The following is a 17,921-nucleotide window of genomic DNA, read 5'->3' on the forward strand; positions in this document are numbered from 1 at the left end:
ACAGGAGAACATGGAAAATATATTGGTCCGGGGATTTAATTTACTTTTCTGGGTCCCAAAAGAAAGGTGAAATAATGGATTAAGTAAGGAACTCTAATGGCATTGCATAATAGATCGTGGGGTTAGACACTTCTGGGAAGCCTGTAGTCATGTAGTTCTCCTGGGCTGTATAAATTCAAGGCTGCAAAATGAAAGCAGTGTACCTGTCATGGTGAGAAGGGAGAGTTCTGTGGATCACAGCATAGAGACTGTTGCTGTTCCTACTGTGCAAACAAAATATATGCATAGGTTTGCAGGCTATAGTTTAGTTTTCTAAACTGTATCATGGTGGGGAGGAGGCATCCTGCTTTGTCCTCCTGGAACAGCTTGTTTGAGGTGTTTGTGTTTGAATGACCCAGTATTTCTTCTATGAAAAGAAGATGCATGGTAGTGATTCTACAGCAGTATGTCTGGGGCACCACTGTCAGAGTAAGGAACTGGGTAATATGTCTGTAAAACACCTCACAGATTAAATCCAGGGCAAATGTCATATCCCTGTGGAAGCTTTGTTTAAAGGACAAGACTTCCTTGTGACTTGCTTGTGCCTGCCCTCCATCAAGATTTCCACCTGCCAGGGAATCTTTAAAACCTGGCAGCATCTCAAGATTATCTTCAGACTGTAGGAGAGATGTTCTGGATGTATGTGCTGCTACCTCATGGAAACGGGATCAGAAGTGTTCCATTTGTGCACAGTGGGTAGCAGAATGGGGCTGCAGTTTTGCCCAGTTTTGTCACTAGAATGCACAAAATAATTGGCTAGAATTGGGCATCATGACTATCAAAACACTTCTGTTTTAGGAAGGCATCAGCATGCAGATGATATTTGACCACATATTACTCAGAGAATCACGTCTTTCCTCTTTTATCTTGTCCTAGAAACAGCACGTGTAATTCTTCAACCTTTGATGAATCAGAAGAGTGGCAAGTTGCTCAAGATGCTGAGATATACTTGTTGAAGTCAGGAGAAATCATGTAAGCAGAACAGTTTCATTACTACCAGCCTGAAAAAATAGACTGAGCTCAAGTATCAGCCATGCAAGAATAAGTTACAGACTCCTGGGAGAGCTGATCACAGTAGAATTTGGTCTGAGGAGGAGGAGCAGAGAGTATAGCTTAGCTACACAGAGCAGGAGCAATGAGTGGGGCCCTCTCTCTTCAGCCCTGCAAAACTTCAGTGCAAGAGGGAGCAAGAAGGAAAGGTTGGGGTCCACATGTATAAATAGTATCTGGAAAGGTGAACAAATTAAGTGACTATTTTTTGTTTCAATTTTTGTTTAGGAAGAACAGTAGAGGGCAGCAGACTTTTTTTTGTCATATTCTATATGTTGTACTCTTTATGTTGTAACTCTATAAAGCTTTATTCAAGCACTACATTTTCCTAGTCAAAATGAACTAAATAAGTGAATAATATCCACATTTTCTAGAGTAGTGAAAGTGCTTGATATCAGTCATCTATTCTGTACCTCTTGCCTTCATCCCAGGCTGAATTTTCCTGCATCTTGGGAACATGTCCCAAAGTTTCTGTGGAGTCTGCCTCAAATAGATGGAAAATAAAAGACAATGATTATTGTTTCTGGGTAGTTAGACTGGATCTCTTCAAGTAATTGCATTTTCTCCTTCCCAGGGTCAGATTACCCCTTACAGTGGAAGAGATCTTAAACTTTGGGGAAAGCAACAGAGAGCTGTTCATCAAATCCAGCACCTACAGTATCATTCCCATCACTGTTACAGAGACGGGGCTAACCATCAGCTGGATCTTTTCATCAGACCCTAAAAGCATATCCTTCAGTGTTGTCTACCAAGAATCAGAAGACACACCACTGGAGCAGTGCAAAGTAAGGCCTTTGTTTCCTTGTTACAAGAGGTTGTAGTACACGACAGTCAGCCACCAGAAGAATCAGCAAGTATAGCTAGGAGGTCTCCACAAGAGTACCAGTTGCTATTGTATTAAGGACTTGATTCTGCAGTTAACTACAGTTCTGCTGAAGGCAGAGCTACATCTTCGTGTTGCCTGGAAATGTTGAGCTGAAAAGCAGTTTGGCTTCTGTAGGTCACATCTAAAATTAACCTTGTTATTAACCAAAGATAAAAGTCCAAGTCTCCAAAATACTTCTTTTTCCCCCTCCTCTCTCTGCTCTTAAGCAGAGGCCACAAGGAGACAGGGGAAGCAGTGAGGCACATACTTAAGTGCCTTGATGGTGTGCAGAATCACTTTGCTAGTGCCCAAGATACCAGGTTTTATATGTGCTGTCTGTATTTCCTGAGGATTATAGATTAAGTGAATCAATGTTATTCAGCTAATTACAAAGTTTTAATGAAGACAGGGCAGCTGTTGGTTTAATCCACTGTGGTAAGGGGGGACCCTACTTGCAGCACTGTGTGCACCTCTGGTGTCTTTGATGTAAGGACAAGGAGCTGTTGGAGCAAGTCCAGAGGAGGCCACGAGGATGCTCAGGGGCTGCAGCACCTCCTGTATGGAGACAGGCTGAGAACATTGGGGCTGTTCAGCCTGGAGAAGAGAAGCCGCGTGGAGACCTCAGAGCAGCTTCCAGTGTCTGAAGGGGCTACAAGGATGCTGGAGAGGGGCTCTTCATCAGGGACTGTAGTGATAGGACAAGGGGTGATGGGTTCAAAGTGAAACAGGGGAAGTTCAGGTTAGATCTAAGGCAGAAGTTCTTCCTGTGAGGGTGATAAGGCACTGCCACAGGGTGCCCAGAGAAGTGGTGAATGCTCCATCCCTGGCAGTGTTCAAGGCCAGGTTGGGTAGAGTCTTGGGTAGCATTGTCTGGTGTGAGGTGTCTGGGTCCATGGCAGGGGGTTGGAACTGGATGATCTTAAGGTCCTTTCCAACCCGAACCATTCTATGGTTCTATGAATTCTAAGGCAGTGATTTCTCTGGGGCAAGAAGACATTTATAGTGTGCTGTTAATTCCCTCCATAGTTACTAACTCCATGTAAAATCTTTTTTTTTTTCTTAGTCTGAAAGCTGAATGAAGAGTGAATGTTGCTTTTTGATACATCTATTTGATATAACTTTGGGGTTTATAGGCTTGTCCTTGATCTGTATCAGTTGCTGTTCTGACAACTGTCTCTGATAGGGTTTTACAGCAAGATAGATGGTAAGACATACTTTTGCTGTCAGCTTAGATAAACAATTCAGATTTGCTGAGATAGCTTATTTTATAATGCTGGGAGTATAAAACCAGGTATTACAAGACATGCTTAGCTAAATCATGCTCTTGGATATATTTAATGGAGCACTGCTGATGTTAGTCAACTTGCTTAGATTAACATTAAAAAGATGCGGATTTGATTCTGTCTCTAAAGCAGAGATTTATAGCCATGGTTTAATGCTGTAAAGAGGTTATCAAAGGAAAGCAGATGTCTCAATGCGAGATGTTAGTTTGGCTGAATTCTGAATGCTAATCAGTGAAAATAAGTAGTCTTGCAGGCACAGAGGGACTTTGGGAGCTTCAAGATGGCTCAAGTCTGGATATGAAGGCAAATGTCAATTTATAGGGCAAATAGCAAGTTTCATTTTAATTTGTATTGAATTCCAGGTTCTTATTCCTATGACCCGCTGCAATTCTCATAAGGAAACTATCAGAGGACAGGTGAAAGTCAGAAACGCTGGAATCTACACACTGATATTTGACAACACATTCTCTAGGTAGGTCCTGGCTGGGTGGAAAAGCTGAAGTAAGCTTGGTTGTACAGACTGTGGAACTGATTGTGGACGTGAGGGGTACTCTGTCCATCATGGGCACAGTCTGAGAAAGTCTCCTTGTGAGATCACTGCTGTAACTCAAAGCAAGGGCAGGCTGGATGTGGGGAAGAAACTCCTTACAATAAGAGTGGTAAAACCCTGGCACAGGTTGCCCAGAGAGCTGGTGCGTGTACCATCTCTGGAGACATTCCAGGCCAGGCTGGATGTGTTTCTGGGCAACCTGGTCTGGTTGAAGATGTCCCTGCTCATTGCAGGGGGTTGGACTGGCTGAGCTTTGAAGGTCCCTTCCAACCCAAACCATTCTATGATCAGATGTACCAGTATTCTGCCATTCAGAAGTAAGTATGAGGAATTGATCCCAGCCTGCCAGAAGATCTTCAGCCTGAGTTTTGGTTCTTGGTCTTGTTTTGTTTTTAAACTTCCCCCCACCAGCATTCCACCCTTCTGTCTCAACATCTGGGAAGGTAAACAGAACTAAGCCTGTCACTTGTGACTATTTCCAAGACAGTTAAGTCAGGATTGTCACCTTACTTAACAACAGCCCTGACAGCCCTTGCACAGGCATGCTTTTTGTTAACAACAGTCAGTGTTTTGCCTGTGTATGAGCTGAAAGCCTGAATGGATTTTTAAGGCTTCCTGTCTAATTGTCTTCAGCTAACATGGTTATCTTTCTCTCTTTTCTTCCCTTGCCAGGTTTATCTCAAAGAGAGTGTTCTATCACTTGGCTGTCGAGCGACCTGTCATCTATGATGGAAGTGATCTTCCATAGCCTTGACTTACACTGTGTTATTTTAAATGAATTTTTTAAGGAATGGTCTTATTTATGTGCACAGAAGCATTACGATTACCACTGCGTTTGAAGACTTTGAAACTATGCAATAGTTATAATGCACTTAGAATGTGTATACACTAAAAACAGAAGCCTTTTTAGAAACACTAATGGTTCTGTACTGTGTACAGGTTGCTGAAAAGCCATGTACTTTGATTTAACAGGTCGAGAATCAGTTTCAGTGCCGAGAAAACCAAGTGTGGAGGAGTGTTAATGCCAAGTGACATTTTAATTGCTTCCAAAAATCTCCTTCCAAAGGAAATTTAAAGAGGAAAAAAAGTGTATTTTTGTTGACCTCTTCACTGAGGAGTAAATATAACCACTTATGTTCTGCTCTGCTGCTCCTGCAGTCAGAACAGCAAGTATGCCATGCTTCAGTCTTCACAGGCATATAGAGTAATCCATCTGGAAGATTTTATCTTTTCCATGTTTTATAACTAGGAAACATAGGGGATTCTTAACATTTTGGGATAAGATTTGGTAAGTCTTACCTGGCTTTTAAAAATGCTGTGGTACTGAATGCCAGTTGCAAACCAACACAACAGGAAGCAGCAACTCCTTTCACTTTTTCTCACCAGCATCTGTAAGCTGGTGCACTGAAACCAGTGCTTATGGTGAGTACCAGCAGCAGAATCAGGAGTGTCATTTGCAGAATGGACTGCTCACTGTGGTATTAGGAAAAGGAGCATTCCCTTTTCCTGCTTTAGCACCTTAGTCATCAGCATTCACAGAGAAGCACAGTTTCTGAGGAAGTCAGCAGTGTCTCTCTCTCTCTCTGGAACACATGGAACGTAGCAATAATGTCTGAATCAGTCTCAGAACATCCATCCATACCCAAATGCATATCCAGCCCCATGAGCTCTGCACCCATTGTTGGTGTATTCTGTCCCTTCCTACCCCGTGCACTTGCCCTAGCCAGCTGCTAACCTTGTCTCAGATTTGGGGATAAAGCTGGCTCTCAATCCTGCCTTTTAGGGAAGGCTGGGTTCTCATTTATGCAGCATTGCCATGCAAGCCATTTGCTGTCTATATAGAATTTCAACTTTTTGTCAAAATATCCAAAAGCAGGGGTTTTCTCATTAAAAATCCTGTGTTCTAATGGAAAGGCAAAACATTTGACAGGAGAAAGAAGAAAAGCTCTTTCTCCTGAACAGCCTTCCTCATCATTTTAGGTGTCTTTGACTTCTCATGATGTTCTCCCAAGGAAACCTCAGACCTGGAAGGTTTTAGCACAGCATTTAGTAGAAGGCCAGCACAGCCTGCCAGGAACCCTGTAGTCTCTTGGTGGCTGGTATACAAGGGGTCATGGTGGGAGACAGCAAATAAACCATGAGGGGAAAGAACAGCACAAGCTGAAGCAGACAATTTAGGGGAGAGGAAAGGGGCAAATCTTACAAGTGCAAAAACAAGGGCAGGGATTTGGATCCATTAACTATAGGGATCTGACTATAACTATAGTTAGGCTATAACTATAGGGATCTCCTACACCAAAAGGTTGTTTAAAAGGTGGAGTTCACAGGACAAGTATTGGAGATTCAATGGTTGGACTTGATGATCTTTAAGGTCTTTTCCAACCAAGTTGATTCTGTGATTCTATTTACCTAGCAGCAGCCAAGGTAGAGGGAAATTCTGATTATAGGAAAGAATACTGCAGGTGAAGCTGAAGGTTGCTGATCATTCATTCCAGTTGTTAACAATGCATAAATCCAGTTATCTTGGAAAACATAGTGAAAGGATGGCTCCTTTTCATGGAGCACCTAGCTTTAGGTGTCTGGTTCATCCAGCTCATCAATAGCCTTCCCTTCAGATGCCTCTTCCTGGAACTGGTGGTGTGCACCCAGCTTCTGCCAGGCACCAGTGGAAGGTGCAAACTGGTTTACTCCCCTCCTGAGGGCACAGGCTGCAAGGCAGTTAAACCCTGACCTGGCTGTGTGCGTGGCAGTGAGATGGACAAGAGACTGAAGTGGGCAATAAACAGGCAATAACCGGCACATGGATCGGTTGATGAATTAGGGCAGATTTCAGTGTTGAAGCTATGTTTTATATTTAATTAGACAAGGAAAGATTATTTATTGCTTAAAAATGTGTACCATATGCTCTGCTGCCTCCTGAAGTTTTCCTTTAAGCTTTCAGGTGTGTTTTCTAAAGCATTTTGCTGTTGGTTTAACTAGAATACTAATCTTTCTAGGTTATCTTTCTTAAAATGCCAAATATAAGGTAAAGGGACACTGTCAAGTATCTTAGGCCAAAATAGGACATATATCTCTGCTCAAAAGTATCTGAAATGTCTCCATTCAAAGCTCTTTGACAGATTTGCCTCTTGATTTCGTCTCTGCATCCCAGTTCTTAACTTTTTTCATCCTCTGGCAAGTATTTTTAATTGTTTTAAGTATATTTTAAGTATTATTAAGTATTTTGAAGGTTATTAGCTCTTCAAGTGGTTGCCTCCATGTAGTAAGGCAGGTGTTTCCTTGCAAGCCTTTCATGTAAGCAGTCCTGAGGTTGGCTGAAGCAGATGAGGAGGGGAATAAAAGCACTGGATTGTTTCTAGTTAGTATTTGTGTTGTTATGGTACCTTCAGGTTTTCCTGCCCCATGAGAGTAGTTTTATGGGGCTTTATTGCTCTCTGAAAGAGGACACTAAGAGAGGGAGCCAGAACCTGGACTTTAAAGATGAAAAGTTTGCTTTTAACTAAGGAGATTATTTAAGAGGGAGAAAAGATGCAAAGGTTTAAATACTCAGGCTGGTAAAGTACTTCAAGTGAGCTGGAGTGCAGCTGCTCCGAGTAACTGTTCAAGAACAGGAATCCCATCATGTCAATTAGAAGGAGCCTTTTCCACCTCAGAGGATGTGCAGAGCCAATAGTAAAGCCCTTTTAAAACTGCTGATGAAATTAGTTGAAGGGGATGTCACATTCATGTGACAAAGAGGTCAGCAGAAGCAATTGGGTTTTTTCCTGGGTGCTGGAGCAATGGAGACTAATATTTGTTGTTATGCAGAGGTTTATGTGAAGGAAAGAATGCAGTTGCTTTAAGAAATGACAGTGTTCCTTTACTCAGCGTTACTTCATGTTGCTTTATGACAAGCCACAGAGATGTATTGCACCACAGTGTACCGCGTTACAAGACAGCAAAGCTACAAAAGCCTGACTTTGCTACTGAAAATGGAAATTGCACTATAGTTTTAGTTATGCTCAGTCACTGAGATTGTAACATGTTCAGAAGCATCTTTTGGTCTTAACTGCCAAAGAACTGCAAACCCTTTTCACATCAAACTTCATGCTTCAGATAGGGGAAAGAGAGATTTACATGTCCCAGTGTCTGTACAGTTACAGAGATGTAGACGGTTGTGTACTGGGATGTTTCTTGATGCTTTTTTCCTTCTTTTTTAACCTCAGGAATTAAATAAAACTCTCTATCACTGAGATTGTGTGTCCCTTTTCTGTCTTGTAGGGAGAGCTCTGCCTGGAGGATCCATCAGGTGATTGTATGATTCTGCTTCTGAGCAAGTGAGATAAGGAAAACAGGAACCAGTTTGTGATGCTGGTAGAGAAGGGCCACATCTGTACAGCACCACAGAGCAACAGCAGACCCTTAAATCAGTGTTGCATGAGCTGGACCCCAGGCTAGAGGAAATAGCACTGTGTGCTGCTGGCTCAGAGCCACCAGCAAAGAAGCTCTTCCCTGTGAGGGTGCTGAGGCGCTGGCACAGGGTGCCCAGAGAAGCTGTGGCTGCCCCATCCCTGGCAGTGTTCAAGGCCAGGTTGGACAGAGCCTTGGGTGACATGGTAGTGTGAGGTGTCCCTGCCCATGGCAGGGTTGGAACTGGATGATGTTAAGGTCCTTTCCATCCCAAACCAGCCTGGGATTCTATGATCATGCCACTCACACTCCAAGAAAGTTTCCAAATCACAGTTCAGGCTCAGTTCCAGTTATGGAGAAAACAATGATTTGGGCTTGCTTTTGGATGAGCTCAGCTGTGACTGGGCACCACACTCCAGCATCAGCAGCATGGCACCCCCTTCCAAGGGGAAGGAGCTCGGGTGCTCAACTGCGAAATCCCTGCTAAGGTGTCTCTGTACCCTCAATAACCAGTTGTCATGCTGGAACTCCTCCTGCAGTGTGTGTAGGCTTGTATGTGATGGTACCTCTGTGCAGTGCATGACACATGGCTGCCTGCAAGTGGATCCATGGAAATACCCCTAATTCCAGCCTCAGTGGTAACGCAGTCATTCCTCATTGGGAGAGCTGCATTAACTGCAGTATGGTAAAGGCATGCTCATAGGTAAAGCCTCTTGTGCAAAGGATCTTCATGTCTTTTGGTCTCTCCTTCATGAATCTGAGCCTTCACATTCTGTATTTCAGTGACTTTAATTAAACTTAGCTTAATTCTCCCTGGAAGCAAAGTAATAAATGTAACTTAAGCTACCCACTTCACTTCCACTGGCCTAAGAGTCTCCAGAGCAGAACATGGGCAGCTGCTCATCCTGTTTGTTCCTTTTCTGCCATGTCCCACTTATTCCGTGAACACAGTTGATGCCACCACCATTTTTACCCCATTGGTGGGAACAGAAGCAGCACAATGTGAACCTTACAAACCCTCTTCCCAGATTGGTTCCCTATTTGTACCCTTGCTCAGGGATGTCTCCAGGTAATTCATTTCAAACCAAAGCAGAGACGATGGGCTCAGTTCTTGCACTGCCAGCCTGGATCATGAACCTGTCACGTCCCTCCAGCTCATGTCATTACAAAACTAAGCATCTGTTTGCCTTACAAATACATTGCTTTTGTGCTCACCAAGAGAACTTACAAGTGTAATGCTTCTTTTGGGTTTGCTTTAAGTGGGAAAATGAAAACTATCAGCATCTCTTCTGTGTCTTCATTCACCTTCTACACACTCACTTTTGAGCCCATTTTGGGGTTGACTTTTAAGCTCCTCCTAATTCAGTGTGTGAGCTAATGGCAGAGGCACATGGAGCTCCTTGTGCTGAGCTTAAAACCCAACAGACTGTGCAGAAACAGACCAGAACTGGGGGTTCCACCCTCTGCTGAGGCTAACCTAGAGGTTTACTTTCCTCACTAGATCTTGCACTAGATCTATCTCTTAACGTACCTGTTTTCCCCTACCAAGGTAAAGGGAGGACATTCACCTGCCTCTATCCAAACAGGCTCAACAGCCCCTCTGTGTGTGGCTGTGATCCAGTGCCATAGGATCCCACATTGGTTTGGGTTGGAAAGGACCTTAAGATCATCCAGTTCCAACTCCTTGCTACAGGCAGGGATGTCTCACCCTAAACCCACATCACCTGAGACTCCATGTCCTCTATGAGGAGCACGTTTGCACTTGGTGAGCTCAGTGCCTCCCCCACCCAAGCAAATCCCATTATTTAGGACCTTTCTATAGCTCAGAACCCTGCAGACCAGCCTGCCCACGGCAGACCCCGCAGCTGCTCCTTGTTTCCCCAAGGCACCTGTGTTACTGCCGACAAGCAGGGACAAGATGACCCTGCAGACCATCCTTCCCACCTGCAGACACTTTGCAAGCCATAAACCACGGTTCTATCGATCTATAAACCACCCAATTCCAGCCTCTAAAGCTCCTTGTTCCCTGTCCCATTGCAGGCACCCGGGGCAGGCCCATCTGCGGGCGGGGAGAGGAGCGGGGCGGAGCGGGCCCTGACGAGGCTTTATCGGGGCGGAGCGGGGCCTGACGGAGCCCTCGTCCGTTCCGCTCCGGCAGCACCGCCTTATCCCGGGGCACGGGGCTGAGGAGCGGCCGGTCCCGGCTCCCACCTCCCGTCATGCTGCGGCTGCTGCTCCCCTGGGCCGGGCTGGCCGCCATCCTCCGGGCCGCGGTGAGTGCCTTGTCCTCCGGGGGTTTCCGGGCGGACATGTCTACCCCCGGGGATGGAGGGGGCATTGGTTCGGTCCGTTTCGCGTTAACCGGCTCCGGTGGCCGCGGGTGTTGGTACCCGGAGCCCGTGGGGGCCGGGGCCTGGTCCGCACCGGGGCCTGGCCCGCACCGGGCCCTCGTCCGCACCGGGGCCTCGCTGCCTGCGCTGAGGAGCGGGCGGTGCGGCCTTTGCATCGCTGCGGGGAACACACCGGGATCCCGGAGGATATCCCATGGGAAGTGTGCTCTGATGGGGGGTGTGCAGGGATTGGAGCCTGTCCTGCGCTTCCCGGGTCCCTCAGTGCTGTGCTGGGGGCAGTGGGTGCCATAGCAGGTGCCCAGGCACATACTGTGTCCCTGTATTTGCTATGGCAGCCTTGTGGCTGGGGCTTGAAGCCCAGTATTGATGTTTACTTGGTAGGTGATGGACGGGTAAGGCACAGGTTGTACAGAGAGGTGATGGATGAGCCATTCCTGGAGGCATTCCAGGCTGGATGTGGTTCTGGGCAACCTGGTCTGGTTGTAGATGTACCTGCTCATTGCAGGGGTTGGACTGGATGAGCTGTGAAGGTCCCTTCCAACCCAAACCATTCTATGAGTCTATGAAAATACCTCAAAAGCATATAGAGCCAAATTAAAATACATTGGGTTAATTAAAACCATCCAAAAAGGACCAGGCAAGGATTTGCCTTCCAGCATCCCTGATGTAGGAGCTTTGTCAGCTGGAGTGTGAGGAGAGCAGCCCCAGACAGCGGCCGGGATCAGGTTGTTTCCTTAAGCAGCCTGTATTACTGCTGTTACCCAGGCAGAATGTGGCCTGTTGTCTTGAGGGGCTGTGGGCTCAGACCAGTAAGGTATTCCCTATGCTCTCATCTTCCTGGTTCTGATTCCCTGTGGAGGAACATGTGTAAAATAGAGCAGTTTTGTACCAACCACGAGGGCTGATGATGCTCAACCAACCCACAGCTCCCTGAGCAAACACCTTAAAACCTGGTCTAATCCCCAAAACAGAGCAGGGTTTTATCATCACAGAGGTACTGATGTGCTCTGAAATGAGCTTGGGGAAGTACATGCTGCAGGTAAGCAAATGGGTTTGTAGAGTAAGGGGCTGAAGCTTGCTGCAGGGCACCACGAGGCTGCTTGTTGTGCCCTAGTTCTGAGGTATTTCTGGCTGTAAAGACTGCTTTTCATCTAGTCAAGTGTGGGCTGAGAGAGAAGGGTTTTGATAGTGTGTGTATGCTGCTGTGTGGCTTTAAATAAAGCACTTTGTCATCTCAGCCTTGTCTCTACTGTATGCTGTGAAAGACCAGTAGGTTTATTTTAACTAGAAATGTGCAAACTTTAGCAGAAACCCTATAAACTCTGCACAAAATACAGGGCAAACAGGGAATTGTGGTGGGATTCAAACATAACTGGTGCTTGCTTATTTACTTTCAGCCTGAATCAGATGCGTTAGACTTGGTGCTCCCTTTACTTCTGCAGGAGCAGTGTGTGATGGTTTAGTCCCTTTGCGACATAATTGCATCTGTTAGACCAGGATATGTGTGAGTAGCTGATGAGCCTTGGGAACTGTGCATGTAGTGGAAGTGAGCAGGAGGTGAGTAGCCAAGCACAGTGTGGTTTCACTGGTCCTACTGGTTCTGAGGGCTTTGGGCAAGTGTTATTTGCAGCTGGAGGCAAGGATATGTGTGGCTGCATCTCATAAAGTTTCTGGTCCCACAGTTGTATCTGATGTTGTTCCAATGGGGATTTCACTACATGCATTAGTAGAATCCCTTGCATTCAATGAGGATGATGTGGGGTGATAACTGCTTTTGAGATGGAGCCGGCTGCTTGGGCAGAGCAGAAAATGTGTGTGTATGAAGTTAACAGCAGAGCATCTTAGTCCCAGAACGTGTGTGAGGCTTCCAAATACCGTGATGATTGTTCCCAGACTTGTTGCATCACTGTTGTGATCTGCTGCCATCTACTATAAGGAAGTCTTAATGAGGAAAGAGTGTATTAAAAAGTAAAAGGGGGTGGAATTGAGGGAGGCAGGCAGAGAGCTTGAAAGGGGACTGCCAGAATCCAGTGCTTTCAGTTGTCTGATTTGTTCCACACCAGGAAGTCTCCTCTCTGTCTCTATGATAGTGATTCTGCATGACCCCAGTCTCTTGTAGCATGTACAGAGTAACAGTCCTTCATTGCAGGCTGGGAAAAAGGGAATGTCTGTGCTATTTTAAATGGGCTGATACTGGTTCCTGGTTGCAGGCTTCGTTGACCCAAGGCATCCCTTCATAACCACATTATTGCCTACTGGAGACTCCTGCAGAACAAAAGGGACCGGTTGGGAAGCCAAGATGATCTCCTTCAAGCAAGCATCCCTCGAAGCAAAGGCTGCAGTGGCTGCAGGAGTGGTTTTCCTCTCCATGATGCTGTCGCGGAGTTACCTGTCAGAGAAGCTGGACCTCAGGATGCGGCGCTGGCTCCTGAGGCTGCAGATGGCACTGTTTGCTAATGCACTCATGTTGATAGGATCTCTTCATGTGTGGAGAAGTGTGGTTACCACGTTCTCCAGGGCTTCGGTTGCCAGCTCATTCTGTTTCATGCCCTGGAAAATAGCTGTGTTCATGTTTCTGGCTCTGGCTCATTCAAGCTTCTTTACGATGCTGTTTCTTGTTGCAGAAGAGCCCTATTTCTTTTCTTTAGCTGCCTACACTTGCTTGGGGGCCTATATTATTCTGATGTTCTTCCTTTTTACTCTAGGCTCTGTAGAGCAGGCCTACAAGTTGTTGGCTGGGAAAGGCGCTAAGGCAGGCACTGGCCACAAGAGCAGACCAGCGATGAAACCAGTCTTGGCCGTGCTGCTGACTGCTGTACTGACTGTTGTGGGGCTGCTAAATGCCTCCCAGCCTCCTGCTGTGAATTCTGTGGAGGTTCCAGTTCACAAGCTGTCCCCAACAATGAATAACCTGAAAGTGGTGTTGCTTTCAGATATCCATCTGGGGCCTACAGTTGGGAAGACCAAGCTTGCCATGATTGTGAGGATGGTTAAGGCTTTAAAACCAGATATCACTGTGATTGTTGGGGACCTGACTGACTCCGAAGCAGAGATCCTCCGACCTGCTGTTGAGCCTCTTGGAGAACTCGCCTCCCCTTTGGGAACTTACTTTGTCACAGGAAACCACGAGTACTACACATCAGATGTTAGCAACTGGTTTGAGCTGTTAAAATCATTTAACATTCGGCCGCTGCATAATGAGAATGTGAAGATTGTTTCACCACAGAGCACTGAGGATTGGTTCTGTCTGGCTGGCGTTGATGATATCGAAGCAGATGCCTTGCGCTACTCAGGACATGGCATGGATTTAAAGCAAGCCCTGGAAGGCTGTAGCAGTGAGCATGCGATAGTGCTGTTAGCTCATCAGCCTGTTGCTGCCAAGTGGGCCCTTCGGGAGAGACCAGACATCAACTTGATTCTCTCTGGCCATACTCATGGAGGGCAGATTTTCCCACTAAATGCTGGAGCTTATTTGCTGAATCCATTCTTTGTTGGCTTGTATCAAGTTGGGCAGAACACCTTTGTGTATGTCAGCCCAGGGACAATGTACTTTGGAATACCCATGAGGCTGGGCAGCAGAGCTGAAATAACAGAGATAATTCTCCGTTCTCCTTGAGGACTTTTCCATTTGACAGACTTGGACCATCCTTTCTGGTCAGTATCTTGGCTCTTTTGCTCTGGAAGCCCACCCTGTTTCAGGGAAGCTGGAGAAGATGCATTGGGGTGGACTTCAGCAGGTTCTGTTAAGTGTGAGCAGAAAACACCAAATGTATCTTGGGCCTATGAAACAAAGGGGGGCATTTTAAAATACTGAAGAAATTAATTCTTTGTGTTTATTATTATTATTGAGGTTCTGCATTTAAAGATAGCACTGATGTGACAGAGACAATGTGTCCTTTGCGTGTTCAGCAATATCTGTGTCCTGCAGCTGCTTCGTGTTCCAATGTTTGTTATCCATCAGGAGCTGCCTTCTCCAGTATGAGGCAGGTGAAGTTCTGATCTCCTGCAGTGACACCATTTGTGCATGTTTTGCAGAAGCAATTGAAGAGTATCCACAAAGTCTGTGAACTCAAGAGGCCTTTTGCTAGGAATGTTCTGGGAAGGGAATGGTTTTACGGGTATTCTCTCAGTGCTAGGGCTTCCAGTCTGTTGTGACCAGTACAGTAAGGTGGCACGCATCAGTACTTGAAATCCATTTTGTTTCTAGTTCTAAAGCTGGGGAGACTGATACCAAAGGGTGAAGCAGCTGTGTTTCTGCAGGCATTTCCCCCAGAATAACTGGGCATCTGATCATTACTTGCCTAAAATTGCTCTCATGAAAGCAAATAAGAGAGAAAACTTGGAATTACCAAACTTCTCTTGCTCTCTGTGCATACAGGACCTCCTATGTAAAGCAGAAAATCCAAAGCTGAAATAGTCTCTTTTCATTCTGCACGTTCTTTGTTGATGCTTAACTGATCTTCTGTGATTTTTCTCTTAACAAGAGTAAGGAGATGCTGTTTGAAAACAATGCAAATGGGTTAATGCTTGAACTTTGAGGTTTTAATATTTCAAGTAAATGCTGCCCTATTTGAGAATACTGAACTCTGCAGCAGGTGACTTCTCCTTAGTAGCATTTGCTTATCAATGTCCTGGTTGTCTGATAGGCACATAGCAGAACAACTGCTATGGAAAAATGAGGGATAGAGATTTTCTGTCTTTCCTAGAAGGGCTTAACACAAATCCATATAATTCTGCGCATATAATTCCATGCAATTCTTGCTTTTTAATCTCTGTTTTCATATAAGAAAGCCAGGATGTAAATTCATGTGTGTGTATCATCCAGGATGATGAAGCAGTTGACTTCTGTACATCTTCCTCTCTTCTCCCCTTCAACGCCTGTGTTGCTGTATGAAAACCATGAACTGTACAAGTCTGGGAATCCTGCTTCTGAAGCCTGTAGCTGTTGCTACAGGATGTCCCTTGCTCTGCCTTTCTGCCCACCAGTACCTGGGTTCCTCTCAGGCAGACCCATGTAGCATGTGGTGAAAGAGATCTGTGCTTCTACAGGAGACTGAGGATGGCAAAACCAGGTGGTGCTCAATCTTTTCCTGCTTTCCTTGTGTTCCTGAACCAGACACACTGCTGGTTTGTTCTTCAGCTCCTGTCCTCCTTTTGCAGGAGGAATGTGGGGTGTATTTAAACCACAGGCTTTATGAAGTTGAGCTTTTCTGTCTGTGACATTTCAGTTTTACTTCATCCACAGCCTTCAGACACCCCTGCCCTGGCAGAGTTTCTAACTGCTAAGCTGGTTTTGTATCCTCTTCCTCTCTTCAAAAGCTTTCCTTTTTACTACAGGCCTATTGAGAAATAGGGCAAATGTGTCATGTGCTGGAAGGTTGGTGGAAGGCTTGGAGGAGTCCATGAGAGCTGAGCACCTCATCAGCCAGGCGCTTTACTTGCTGGACTAGGTAATTATTGTTCCCCAGCACCTATATGAACTTCTTTATGCTTGTGCAGTAATATCTACTTAATTATCCTGAAGTTTCCATGTGTATTTAATACTACCCATATGGGATCCAGCTGAGGTTCTTTCCCCTCTCTTATGTAGAGAGAATCTCGATAGCCTGTAACCCTCTCTTTACTTATCACCATGCCTTCAGTTAAAAGCAGTATTCTGGGCTTAGTAGTGCAGAGTATTCACTCTAGGCCAGTGGTCCAGGAGGACAGCTTTTCACTCGTTAGGCGGAGGGTTGTTACTGTGTTAAGCTTAACACAGTGAATAATGTCATATTTATTAGATGGAATACATTTTTAAGCAAGTTTCCTCATCGGGATGCTTTTGTGGGAATGGTTTTAGGTAGTATTAGTTTCCCAGTGAGCTGCTAGTATTGTTTTTCTCTTTTTCCTCCCTATCCTTGTTACTTTGTCCATGCCTCTCTTAGAAGATCTCTGTGTATCCTTTCAGGACCAGATGCGCATCCTTTTAGGAGTGGTCATATTATCATTTCATGAATCTATTGAGTACTCCCAGTGGAATTTAGTTCTTCTACATTAGTTTCTTTCAGTCTCTCCCTCTGAAACCTTGATGATTATCACTTCACATGGGTTTTGTTTTTCTGTGCCAAAATACTTCAAAGCCTTTTCCTGATTTGCCTTTTTTAAGCATGGATGGAAAGGATTCTAGATCAACTTTGGTTTTGATAGTAAGAGGAATTAACCTCTTGTGCAATCTGACAGCAATCCCTAATTATCCTTCAAGGCTTTCTCCATACTTTTCTCCATTTGACTTGAATATTCACCATGCAGACCTGTGTTCAGTATTCCAGATGGGAAGAAAATTGCTGTGCTGCTTTATTTTGTTTGTAATGAAGTTTTATTTGGTGTGTGTGGAATGTATTTGAGTTGGAGAACTGAAATGAATATATATTTCTTCCTAAAAAGGCCCATTGAAGGGTTGGGAGGAAGTTAACCACTGCAAGAATAATACCAGAATAGAACAGTATCATCACTCTGTGGAAGTTATATTTATTACATTAAATACTCAATATAGAGTGGATTTGAAAATATGTAAATTGTGGTATAACAAATGCTTTAAATGTTGGGGTTTAATAAAACTTTATTTGCTTATTAAGAAAGATGCCTCTGAGGACCTTTTTCTTTTGTACCAGTATTTACTGTAACAGTTCATGGTGGATTGTTCTAACACACTAGTTCTGTTTGCCAACGGGATGGTACTGACGATAGATGTGAGTAGTTTGGGGATGTCTTGCGCCAGCACTGTGAGGCATGGTGGGAAGTGGGAAAGGTAAGGCCACTTAAATTTGCCTCATGCCTCTCCTAGGGGGAAGAAGTGCAGTTTGAAGAGATGAGGATGTGGTGTAGAAAGAATATTAAGGCTGATGCAGAAAGAATATTAAGGTTGCACAAATAAGTTCTGGTTTGATTTAAGAAAGGACAAATTCTGTAGTTCTTTTCCACGTGGGTATGTTCTGAGCATGTAAGATACAACATTATACCATTGCCTCCAAGGGTCTGGATTTTCAGCTGGGCATTAATGTGATGTGGCATGAATGACCTGGTGTCCTAAAGTACACACTGAGTTTGTGTCTGTTGAATGTGCTTACTGGACTAGCAGACCTGCTACCCCATCTTCTAGGGAGAAAGAGTGGGAAGGAATTCCATGCATATTGATAATGGTGAGTACACAGCATTAACAGAGCCAGGCCTAGATTCATGATGAGAACGGGTTTGGTTGTAAGCCCTGGTCTGCAAGCAATGGCTAGAATCATGCACTGACAATAAAAGAATGCTGACTAAGTGAACCTGAAGGGATGTTTGTTACAATGGGCAATAAATGAAATGAGTCACAGCAAGTGTTCTGGAAGTTTCATCCTTCTCACCCTGTAATACTA

At 45.0% G+C, this 17,921-nt stretch overlaps 3 protein-coding genes across 5 annotated transcripts in view; all 3 read left to right on the forward strand.

Annotated features, from left to right (window-relative positions):
• Nucleotides 1–6,701, forward strand: part of FYCO1 (FYVE and coiled-coil domain autophagy adaptor 1) — a 36,194-nt gene extending 29,493 nt beyond the window's left edge. For both annotated transcript variants that reach the window (XM_034062859.1, XM_005152719.3), the window contains exons 15-18: nucleotides 916–1,011; nucleotides 1,664–1,874; nucleotides 3,600–3,709; nucleotides 4,460–6,701. In XM_034062859.1, coding sequence (XP_033918750.1) covers nucleotides 916–1,011; nucleotides 1,664–1,874; nucleotides 3,600–3,709; nucleotides 4,460–4,535 — 493 coding nt within the window. In that variant the 3' untranslated portion in view covers nucleotides 4,536–6,701. The remainder of the gene's footprint in view (nucleotides 1–915; nucleotides 1,012–1,663; nucleotides 1,875–3,599; nucleotides 3,710–4,459) is intronic.
• Nucleotides 6,702–10,315: 3,614 nt separating this feature from the next.
• The window catches only part of GLB1 (galactosidase beta 1), a 38,630-nt gene continuing 31,024 nt past the window's right edge, over nucleotides 10,316–17,921 (forward strand). Inside the window, exon 1 of the mRNA XM_034062399.1 lies at nucleotides 10,316–10,449. Within this exon, the coding sequence (XP_033918290.1) occupies nucleotides 10,396–10,449 (54 nt within the window). The 5' untranslated portion in view covers nucleotides 10,316–10,395. The remainder of the gene's footprint in view (nucleotides 10,450–17,921) is intronic.
• TMPPE (transmembrane protein with metallophosphoesterase domain) lies at nucleotides 10,334–16,427 on the forward strand. Of its 2 annotated transcripts, XM_034062404.1 has the most exons (3): nucleotides 10,334–10,449; nucleotides 11,925–12,084; nucleotides 12,738–16,427. In XM_034062404.1, exon 3 carries the CDS (start codon nucleotides 12,827–12,829, stop codon nucleotides 14,141–14,143), a length of 1,317 nt encoding a protein of 438 aa, XP_033918295.1. In that variant the 5' UTR covers nucleotides 10,334–10,449; nucleotides 11,925–12,084; nucleotides 12,738–12,826; the 3' UTR covers nucleotides 14,144–16,427. The 2 variants fall into 2 exon arrangements, with proteins under 2 accessions (XP_033918295.1, XP_030908155.1); XM_031052295.2 differs by lacking the exon at nucleotides 11,925–12,084 and having other exon boundaries at nucleotides 10,361–10,449.

The sequence above is a fragment of the Melopsittacus undulatus genome, chromosome 1 (assembly GCF_012275295.1).
Source record: "Melopsittacus undulatus isolate bMelUnd1 chromosome 1, bMelUnd1.mat.Z, whole genome shotgun sequence".
NCBI lineage: Eukaryota > Metazoa > Chordata > Aves > Psittaciformes > Psittaculidae > Melopsittacus > Melopsittacus undulatus.